Genomic DNA, 11,380 nt, shown 5'->3' on the forward strand with positions numbered 1-11,380 from the left:
GTAATATTTCCAACATATAGAAGAAATTAACTTTTAAGTGGTTTATGTGCAAATTTTTAAGGAAAAACCGGGCTAATCCAATATCGGTTCTAAATCCATTTTTTAACCCGGAGACTGGACCAGTTGTCTACGGTCCAGTCTAGTCCCGTCAATACAGGTTATTTAACCCCCTACTTCTAAGTACAAATGCATTCAGTTTTAAATTGACCTAAACCTACCATACGCAAATCTTAGGTGAAGACTTGATCACGGCTTCACCTAAAACCCCGAAACCTTTCACGAGTACAAATCACCTTTGTGCATCCCAAAAATTGATCAGGAAACCTTCGGGGTGCTAACAATAACTATGTTTCTGTACACTCTTGATCTTCACTATTACTCGTCGAAAAAGTTTTCAAAGTCCTCCTTTAATTGAAATCTAAATCTCAACTTTATTGCATTGTTTATCTGCTTCCTCACATACATACAGATCCGTAACACCAAGTTAAACATCCAATCCAGTTAAAAATTGACAAAAAAATAATAATAATAAAAAGGGCGAGCAACAACGCAGAAGCCAATGCAGCTGCAAGTTCTGGTAGTTCACAAGTTCAAGCAACATAACAATCTTGAACACAGCTCAGCTTCAAAACTTTATAGCACTACATACAGGAGCCGCAGCAAATAATTATCTTCTTTATAATTGAATATTAGACAGTAGTAATGGTTCACATCATATTTGTGGTAATTCATCCACACTTCATAGTCTCAGAATAGCGCAGAGAAACGAGACTCTGGTTAGTCCTAATGAGTAATGAGTAATGTGATAACAACTGGCGACATCAGAATAACTTTAACATTTTTTTTCTGAAAGATGTGCTATATATACCTAACATCACCTGCAAATTAATTTCCACAAGTAGACAATAGATTATGGCCATATATGATTCACAGTTCTTTTAATGACTAGCTTTTCTACTTTGTATTGAACACGCACAAAAAAAACACAAAGAGAAGGCACCTTTCACTTCCCAATACTCAGGTGACTTGGTGAGTACAAAAATCTGCATTTGACTGTTTGACCACAGAGAGCAACTGCCTACCTTTAGCAGTCTGAAGCTCCGAACAGAAGGGAAATTAGAGGCTTCTCGACCTCTCATCATCAGCAAACACAGCTTTCATGTTGCAAAAATCCCCACCGCCACCTTTTCTCAGAAATATTTATAAAATATTAATATACAGATTGAGAAGTAGCAAACAGTTTATGATCCTTTGCCTTAAATTTTCAATCAACAATAAGTCAGCAGTGGGGAAGAACCTAGGCCACATTAGTCAGTTGTACAAGTTAATTACTAAGGGAAATGATAGTCTTACTTTAGCTTAGAAGACTAGAACAGCTTCAGAAGAATACATCTTTGCACACCAGATACTAAAACTTCGCATCAGCAACAATCAGAACCTATTTACTATCCTTAAACCTCACCTTCTCCTTCTACACCCCTTCTCTAGGGACATTCTTCTTCTGCCCCTGCCTCCCTCAAAGCTAATTTTTTTTATCTTTGAGCAAAGTTATTTATGGACATGAACACTAAATTAGATTTATGTACAATTTTTATTTTTATTTTTTTTGTTTTCTTTCATCTAAATGACATGCCAGGAGACAAAATGTCCACTTGACATGTTTTCTAGACTCATTAATAAGAGGTTTGCACAGATACAGTAGTGTTCAAGAATAGGCAGCCTATGCCATAAAATCAATCATACAAAGCTGCTTTCTTTATAAACAAAATACACTCCATAAGCTGGGCTTTCTACAAAGTCATCAGTCATACCAACTTTCGTTCTCAATACAGGCAGGAAAGAAATGATCAAATCCCCCAAAACAGGACCTTCCTCCAAAAATATGCAAGACCTTTGCACTTCCTAATTAACCATCAACTTCAAGCAAACAAATCAAACAGCTTTGTTCTTAGTTCTTACCAAGGGATATACTTAAATGAACTTAATATTGAGCTTCAGATTGTCATTGTACTGCTAGACAACTAACAAAATGAAGCTTAGGGACATTCCGATTATTCTAACCCACCTTTTCCTAAACTTATTTTTATCTTGTTTAAATTAACCACTTTCAGTCAGGAGATATCGCATAGCCGCCTACGGCAATACCAAGCCTTAAGTTCCAGTTTTCTCCAGAACCAGACAAAATTCTTATAGCTGGTCATTGGTCAATTGGGAACTCGTCATAGCTCATATTTTATTCAACCAGTGTCAATTTATCTTGGAGATACAGCTGAACTATCTAATATTCTAATACCATAAATTCCCATCTATAAAACTATGTGTCCACATTCATTAGCTTCACATAAGATTTCACAGGAATAAATTAAGATCATACACTAGTCAGTGCCTCAGGGCTTAGAGTTATAGCAATGGACATGCATTCTCAACAAATTAAGGCAGGCAGCTTGAAGAATTTGAAAATCCCAAACCTTGTCCACTTTGGGTTGTATGAATAAAGCCAGTGCCTCGGGGGATAGAATTGTAGCAATGGACATGTATTCTCAAAAAATTGAAGCATGGAGCTTGAAGTATTCGAAAATCCCAGACCTTGTCCACTTTGGGTGTATAATATTTATTGTACACCACCTATTTTCTTGATGGTGTGAGCCTGCGACAACTAAACTTCTAATTGTAGTCATTATGATCACGGGAGAGATAGGTTCACTCACTTCAATATAGTTGATCCCCTTTTCATTATCTCCTCTAGTCGTTAACCTAACATTGCATCTACCTATAGTACCACATGTTTTGGCCTTTTGGATCTTTTTCACATTGAGAGGTCTACACTTCACCTTATAAACCACTAGATGTTTATTGGCGTTATTCCTGGTAGTACATTTACCAAATCCAGGGTATTACTAGCTTTCAAAGCCTTCAATTCCTCATTCATTGCATCGCGCCACTCAGGATAAAAGACTACCTCTTCCTAACTGGATAGTTCAGAAATAGTGTTTAAACTGAGTAAGGAAAGATTGACTTTGAGTGGATTGGGAACTTAAACAGATAGGGGAAGGGAAAGAAATTTTGGTGATAGCATGCGGACAATATTCAACTATAACTGAAAGTCTGAAACCTTTATGATTAGAAAATGAGCTTTTAGATTTGGAGCCCTGTAGATAAGTTCATCTTTAGCAGTTAATTCTACTGATTTCGTAATAGGTCTTGGGTCTTTGTATGATATGGACCCATATCAATATGTATTAGCAGCAAGATTTGTGTCCCCACACAAATATTTCATCAAGAAGTCAAGAAGAAAATTTTGCTGAGTATGTTTACCACAAGGTGTTTTTTTAAGAAAAATGAATGAATTTATTGTAAATCAAACACTTGGAAATAAAGAAAGAGACTAATGATTTAGAAATTGAGAACTTATGCTTTGATACCATATTGAGACTATTTTACAAACTGGAAGTTGTAAATTTAGGGAAGTAAGGGAGAGAAAAGAAGTAAATGAAAGCAAGATGAAAGATGCTCATATTAGAAAATACGAAGTAGTATTTACCTCAAATCACTGAAGTACTTTAACTTACCTTATATACAGTTAAAGCCTTAGAGGACTCGACCAACCACTTAACAAAACTAACCAAATTCCCAGAAACTATCTGTCCAAACCAAACCAGATAATAATCTCAACAGCAGCTAAAAGTGAAAAGGAGAACTTAAGCATCTAAATCCACAAAACTATTATCAGCATAGGTTTCAAACGCCCCTTAGTCCGTACTCTTTTTCTTTCCTAACACTTACAGAGATTCAAGTTCAAACCAACAAAGAGCAAAGTTGAAATCGAACGTAAGTCGGGATCAATTAGCTTCATTTTATAAATTAAATTTTTTAATATAAATACCAGGGGCAACAACCTACTACCTCCATTTCATAATGATACTTACGCTTTCCGTTCTTGTTCGTTTCATAATGCTCTTTACTTTGTAATTTATATAATTTTTCGACATAAAAATTACTATCTTACCCCTCTTACTTCAAGAGATGGTTCTAGAAAACAGTGTTTTTAAATTATATACCAAGTACAATGTATTGTACAATGCGTGCTCATTATCTAATAAATAAGGAGTACAAGTTACAAAGTATTTCAGCAAGAGAGATGTATGAGTGTTCTTGGAATCTACCAAACTCATGAGCCGTAAGTCTATACAAATTCCTTTTAATCTTCTTTTTCCCACCACTCTTTGGTATAAATAAATACAGCATGATTTATAGTCCTTGCCACTCCAAAATTTTCATTTCTTGTGTTGTTCACTCCGTATAATATCTTTTCATAATCATCTCAACAACAACTAATTATTCTTTTAGGGTAACATATAGAGGATGGATTCCAATATTAATCTTATTGATAAAATAACACCCTTGAAGGTGCGAATAGTTCGTCTATGGAGAGTCTGAAGCGTTGACAAACCATCGGAGACCAGTTGTATTGAGATGGTGTTCATGGATGAACAGGTTAATTGTTGGTTATTTACATTTACATTTCCACTCACTTTCTCCTACTTTATTCATTTTTATCTTACAATCACCCACCTTTTACACTTTCTCCCTCTATACATATTTTATTATATTTACACACTTTTTTACACACTCTCTTATTTGCCTTAATGTTTGTGTAAATAGTAACCGTAAAGATCATTATAAAACGAGGTAATACTTTCTAGTCTCACACACGTGCACAGATGCAGAGAGTTTAAACCCTCATGGTGATGTATCCATTTAACAGTCACATGAAGCTGTTTTATTCAGGAATGGATTCTAGATTTCTAGGGTGGGTATTCCACCAAGTTATCAATCACCACTAACTTCTGTAGTCAATAACAAGTAGAAGACAACAATCAAAATCCATGAAACGGGGGAGTTACCACTTTCGTATCTTCTCCAATCTCAAATGAGTCAAATGACTACTTGTATATTCATCTTTTATTCAAAATCCATGACCACTTAACACAATTTTACACTTCATCATGACTATCAAATTCCAGAGTGACTTTGAGCACGTTAATTGCCATGATAAATTGGGTACTCCGGTGACAAAACACATGTATTATTTGTTATCTCATTTGAATCATATTAGTAATTCGTTTCGTGTAGTAATTTAATATAGGTGCATATAGAACATTGTATTTCAAGTCATAACTGGATTACTGATACACCATAACCATATCGAGAATCTACAATAACCATTGTATTAGTAGAAATTAACACATAAAAATAACCTTATAGACATATATATGGTTTTATACAATGATACACACCCAGCACTTCAAAACAATTTAAAGCATAAACCAAACTATCATACATTAAATACAAACAGAAATTGAGTAGTCAATACCTGCCACCCATGTGCACGAAAGTTGTCTTTTGGAGAACAAGAAGTTGCAAATACAATGTCAATCAGTCAGGTACATTTGACATGTAAGGTATTCATTTTTGAAGGCACTACTTGATGTTGTGGCAGACCTACCTGAAAACACAACTTCACAAGTTGACGAGCTCCTTGGAAGCTTGAACAAGGACATACAAAACTTGCGTTCCTTCCAATGTAGAGCTTCTTTACAATCATTTCTGATACAAACATCTACGCAAAGCTCATCCAAAACAACTCCATTACTCAGAATATAAGCTAGTAATTTGAGGTCATCATCGATTCCTATAAGTCCCCTTATTTGTAAGGTCTTCATCTTACTTACCAAACATTCTGGTACAGAACCTGGTTCACACCAATGATTAAGCTCCATTGGGGGATCACCTTCCATGTTCACCTCAAGATGCTTTAAGTAAGGAAAGCATCGCAGTGAAAGTATCAAATCTTTCCAACCATTAAGCCCGATACCATCCAAGGTCATTTCAAAATTGCTTAGATTACGAAAGACTGGTAAAAACCCATCATCCACAGAACTAAGGTAAGTGAATATATTGGAATCTCTCTCTAGCTTTAAATCAAGGCTGCTAATACTAGACATCCCTCCAACAAACTTGGACATGTGATGAAGATAATGATTACTAGGAAACCAATCCATATCATCTTCATCCTCTAGGTAGCGTTCCTCCTTAATCAAATCAATACACGCCCTGACTAATGCAGTTGGATTCCGAACGAAATCATAATACGAAGTGCAATCACGTAAATTAAGATGCTCCAATTTAGGTGCATCAATAGATATATTGATGCGCTGTGTCCGACCCACAAATTCCAAATCTATCTTCAATAACCTCAAATTAAGAGCACATATATCCACAGAATCCGCAATTTCAGATTCCGCCCAATCCAACTTGAACACCAAATTCAAATTTTCCAACAGCGGGCAAGACCTAACTAGATTCCCCAACCAAAGCGGGACATCAAGAAGGTAATCCAAACTAAGTTTCTTCAAATTAGGAATTTGGATAGTTCCAATTTCATCATCAGCAAGCAAATCAAACTTAAGCTTACCAACCAACTCCAAAATCACGAGAGATTGAGAAGTAAACAAACAAGCAGGCACAAAAAAGAATTCTTCATAAAACGAACATTGTACATGAATAAAAATCTTCTCCACATTTCGGCGACAAACGTGACGGAAGCTTGATTCTAGTGCATCATCCTCAGGTAACTCGGACGGCGATGACAAAAAAAGTTCAAAATCACGGAGTTTATGAGAGGTAAGCTGACCTAAGATATGGTCGGCTATGTCGGTGAAATGGGAAGCTTCAGCTTCAAATTGGAGGCGGTTGACGCCTGTCCAGAGGTAGCGCCAACGGTGGGATAGCACGGAGGTGACGGCGGCGGAATTGATTGGGAGGAGAGAGAGAATTTCAATAAGAATGGCGTCTGGAAGTGAACTCAACATGTCTTCTTCCTCTATTGTTTCACTCATTTTTCCTGGTTTCAGAAAACTCAACATGCGTGTGGATTTATAACATTCATTATATTCTATCTATCCAAAGGGGTAGATAGGTAACTTCCTACAAAAGTTATGAGACGTACAATTTACACACGTAACATGTAACATGTTCGTCCGCGGACTGACTCAAAATGTGGCCATGTTCGTGCTTGGGCTGACACAAAAGTAACCCCTGTTTTGTTGGCTTTTTTGAGAAGTTTTGTTTTGTTGGCTTTTTTGAGAAGTTTTGTTTTGTTGAGTTGTTTTATTTTCTTTTTACAGTTATGATTAACTTTTATATTACGAGAAAATAAAAATTAACGGATAAATATTTAAAAGGTTTAAATGATTATCTTAATTTAGAGCATATTACATGCACCTCGGTGCACCGTGCATTCTCACGTTTCTACTTATATACGGGGAGAAAATGTATAGGATCACCAATGGGCATACAAATACCTTTAGGTACACGGTGTACTCGGGTGCACCTAATAATTTTTTACCTTAATACATTACGGAGTACTATTCTTTTATTAACGTGATGCGTGCGTGGATTTAAAAATGCATATAAGCTACTCCGTATCATTAAAAAAATTATTATTTATTAACGCAAATTCGCAAAATGACTACCTTATCTTTTTTAACCCATGGTTTACATTCCTTCCAATATTTCATCACAAACGACTGATTGGTAAGATATGGATTTTTTTTTTAAGGTAATTAAGCGAATGAGATTAATTCATCACAAAAATTGTCTAGATTCTTATTCGAGGGTTGATCTGAGATGAATGATATTTCAAAAGATATACTCGTAAATGGGGCTTAAATATTACTCTAACACCATCAAATTGATGTAAGTAGTTAAATTAAGGCAATTTCAAATAAAAATATGGTTTATTCTAAGGTTATGAAAAATCAATCAACTCAGAGAATATATTGATATTATCTACTACTCCGTACAATTTTAAGGATTATGATTTGCAACCGAGGTGAATTTTTAAATATCTTTCGTGAAGAAAAAATATATGAAGTATTTTTTTGACGTATAAAAGCAATATTTCAAACATACATTAGCCTATTTTAATGTCGTATTACCAAAATTAGAGGATTATGATTGACATTTGAGTTGGAGAGTTGTTCAATTTCAAATTCTATTTATTGAAGCAATTAGTTTATTTTTTTATATAGTTTATATTATTGTTCAAATGCAAATCTTTTCAAACGTGCATTAATTATGATATTTATTTTTTAATAGGGAAGAAAGAAAGCTCCTTTATAGTATAGAGATTCGAATAATAGGGGTATATATTCTAGTCTATTCTATAGAGTGACACCAAAAGATCATTTATTGTATGACCTCAAGAGTTCCCTTATAGAATAGAGATTATTAATTTTGAAGGAATAATTTTTATTAAAATAAAAGTTTTATCACTAAAAAAACAGACGACTGTTATATATTTCGGGGGTATAACCTTTAAGAATTTTGAGTTAACTTTTACTCCGATGTACAATATTTATTATACACCACCTTTGAACAAGAGTTTCTAACTTTATATACCATGATAATCACTTGTTCCTTTATTATTGCTTTACTTCTTTTTTAGTTGTTCCTTTGAGTTTGTCTTATATCCTTATGGGTTACGTATGTGATATGTACATGAAATTTTACATGAATATTACAATTTTATAAACAAATGTCACACAGAATATGTAGTTGCTTAATTTAGATATATAAACTAGTATAGTAGTCCCTGTATCTACCTCATTACCCGACCACTTATCACTTACCTTCACCATTTGTTTTATTCAGCTATAGATTACTTTGAGGGTGGGCGGAGCCTCCACACTCGTACCCGCCTAAAATTCTCATTCTCATGATCTCATCCTCGCCACCCACGATAAGAACGGTACCCACCCCTCCCAAATCTTGCCTCGAAGGGTGAAAAATAAACATCATCCTCACTCCATCACCCACCCGTGTATCCACACCTGCCTGAAACCACCCCTATACTTAACATTCTTTTCAATTCGGTTGTATGATTAAAGTATTTGAGTAAATAAAAAAAATATTATAATATGTAGTTATTAGTAAAGAAATGTTGATATATTCACAATCAATTAGTTGAAGGATAAGCTAGACCGGCGGGAACAATCTAAGATCCATCCTCGCCCCAGACAGTTGCGGAGAATACATTTTTTTAAATTCCGTCACCCAACAAACTTTCCTCCACCCTGCCCAGGCTGCGCGCGGGGTGTTAGGGTGGGGTCTAAAAAAGCTCGTCCTCTGGACAATATGACATCTCTATATTCGGTAATAAAGTCACAGCTTTTCTTTTCAGCTAACATTTTTTTTTTGGCAAATAAAGAGTTTTATTACTAAAAGGAGATGAGGTTAGGCAACAGCCATACAGACACAAAGCCAAAACAGTAGCTTACAAACAAGCTAAAAACAACAAAGACCCAAATCTAAGTGCTTAAATCTAGCAATACAGAACTGAACTCAGGAGAACATCTAGCAGCAACCTTGTACTGAATGTTTCTAAAAATCTCATTAGGGGATTTACTATGCTAGTTATAGAGTTTATCATTTCTGTTGAGCCAAATGGAATACAGAGCTTCAACAAAGAACATCACCAGTTGCTTCTGTCTATCTCCACCTTTTTTGCTGCATGTAATGATCCATTCCAGTTCGGTAGTAAAATAGGAAGCAAGCCTTCTGAAGTGTAACAAATCCAGTATTTTCTGCCATATCTGGGAGGAAAATCCACACCCAAAAAAGAAGTGTTCACCTGATTCAGAATCTGAACTGCAGAGTAAGCAACTGTCAGAAGAGACAATGTTCCATTTGATTAACATGTCAAGTGTAGGGATTCTTTTCCACATAACCAACCAGAGGATGAACAAGCTCTTAGGAGTAACAGCATTGTTACAGACCACTCTCCTCCATGGAACTTTAGTATGCAGGCCACAAAGCTTATGGTACATAAGATTTATAGAGAACATGCCATGCTTTTAATTTCCACTGCATTCCAACTACCTACCCCTTCTACCAATGGCATACAACCAAAGATCTTTTTCATTGCCCATGACATATTAGCAGGACACTGAAAACCAACAAGAGATCTTCCTTACACATAAAACCTATCAACCCATCTAACCCATAATTTATTTTTTTTATGGGTGAGGGCCCAAAGTAACTTACACATAGCAGCTTTGTTCCATAATACATGTCTCTGATATTCCAACAACCAGCAGTTCTAGGAAGACACAAAGTAGCCCATGATACCAAAGCCTTTTTCGAAGATGAAGTATCTCCAGTCCACATAAATAACCTGTAATACCCCTTGATTTTCTTGATTACTTTCTTAGGTAGCATAAAGATCTGACACTAGAAGGTTTGCAAACTAAGAAGAATAGTTTTGACCAGTTGTAGTCTCCCTGCATAGGAAAGGTATCTAGAAGTCCAACTCTTATCTCTAGCAAGCACCTTCTCAATCATTGGCTTACATTGAATGTATGAGAGCTTTTTAGTGGATAAAGGAATCCCCTGGTACCTGAAAGGGAAATCACTAACCGGGATATGAAGACTATCAAGGATCTGAGTCTGCACTAACCCAGGAACACCACACAGATACATGTTGCTTTTGTCAAGGTTAGCCTCAAGGCTAGAAGCTTGAGAAAATTTTTGGAACTTTTGAAACAACATTGTACCAGAAATAGGGTCACCTCTGCAGAACATAAGTAAATCATCAGCTAACATTTGAATATATTGACATAAGTTTATTATTAAAATTGATTGTATTAGCTATAATATATTAATATTGATAAAATGTTATTAAAAGTACATAAATAATTAAGATTTGGTGTGTTCTCAAATCCAATAATTCAAACTCCCCTCATCACTAAGATGGGTACATGTTATCCTTATACCCGTTTATCAATACCAAATCTCTATTTATTAGTCAATATTAGTCAATCATGTATGTTTATCTTCGTAGTTAACCCAATCTAAGATCCAAACTCGCCCCATCATCAAGTGTGATGCACGTACATTTACATATCAAAATATTAATTTCGCATGAAATTTTATATATAAGTGATACTGCAATCCTTTACGTGCATTAACATATAAAAACTATTTTTGTACTTTGTTGCAAACATATTAATAATAATTTTGTTATAATATAAGATACTAGTACGTACAATATAAACCTTATAAGATACACCCATTACAAAGTCTATGACTTATGGAATTAGAAATTTCAAAATCATCTCAGCTGCCCCCATCACCCCAAATACGATACTCCGTATATTAGTAGACCAAATATGATAAATTATAATATCCATCCACTTTAATTGTTCGACCAAAGATTCATTCAAAAATTTCAAAACCCACCCCTTTGACTCATTCAAAAAATTTATTCATCAACTTTTAAATCGAACTTAATATAAATTTTTAATACAAATTTTAAATT

The 11,380-nt window shown here is 35.0% G+C and overlaps 2 protein-coding genes across 3 annotated transcripts; both read right to left on the reverse strand.

Annotated features, from left to right (window-relative positions):
• Window positions 1-659: 659 nt before the first annotated feature.
• Window positions 660-6,940, reverse strand: LOC110783934 (F-box/FBD/LRR-repeat protein At1g16930). Of its 2 annotated transcripts, XM_056841602.1 has the most exons (3): window positions 5,375-6,940; window positions 1,001-1,184; window positions 660-878 (listed from the first exon to the last, which is right to left on the reverse strand). In XM_056841602.1, the coding sequence occupies exon 1, from the start codon at window positions 6,924-6,926 to the stop codon at window positions 5,433-5,435; it is 1,494 nt and encodes a 497-aa protein (XP_056697580.1). In that variant the 5' UTR covers window positions 6,927-6,940; the 3' UTR covers window positions 660-878; window positions 1,001-1,184; window positions 5,375-5,432. The 2 variants fall into 2 exon arrangements, with proteins under 2 accessions (XP_056697580.1, XP_056697577.1); XM_056841599.1 differs by having other exon boundaries at window positions 660-1,184.
• Window positions 6,941-9,473: 2,533 nt separating this feature from the next.
• On the reverse strand, window positions 9,474-10,665 carry LOC130465641 (uncharacterized). The gene is made up of 4 exons (XM_056834479.1): window positions 10,393-10,665; window positions 10,108-10,293; window positions 9,947-10,009; window positions 9,474-9,878 (listed from the first exon to the last, which is right to left on the reverse strand). The coding sequence occupies exons 1-4, from the start codon at window positions 10,663-10,665 to the stop codon at window positions 9,474-9,476; spliced, it is 927 nt and encodes a 308-aa protein (XP_056690457.1).
• Window positions 10,666-11,380: the final 715 nt, after the last annotated feature.

The sequence above is a fragment of the Spinacia oleracea genome, chromosome 1, assembly GCF_020520425.1.
Source record: "Spinacia oleracea cultivar Varoflay chromosome 1, BTI_SOV_V1, whole genome shotgun sequence".
Classification (NCBI taxonomy): domain Eukaryota; kingdom Viridiplantae; phylum Streptophyta; class Magnoliopsida; order Caryophyllales; family Amaranthaceae; genus Spinacia; species Spinacia oleracea.

What these genes read in the sequence shown, in the direction of transcription:
- LOC110783934 (XM_056841602.1), bottom strand. Translation starts at nt 6,926, where the DNA reads ATGTTGAGTTTTCTGAAACCAGGAAAAATGAGTGAAACAATAGAGGAA.
- LOC130465641 (XM_056834479.1), bottom strand. Translation starts at nt 10,665, where the DNA reads ATGTTAGCTGATGATTTACTTATGTTCTGCAGAGGTGACCCTATTTCT. An exon ending in ATGGAACAAAGCTGCTATGT is followed by an intron (nt 10,010 to 10,107) that starts GTAAGTTACTTT and finishes GTTGGTTTTCAG; the next exon opens with TGTCCTGCTAATATGTCATG. An exon ending in GTATGCCATTGGTAGAAGGG is followed by an intron (nt 9,879 to 9,946) that starts GTAGGTAGTTGG and finishes ATGTACCATAAG; the next exon opens with CTTTGTGGCCTGCATACTAA.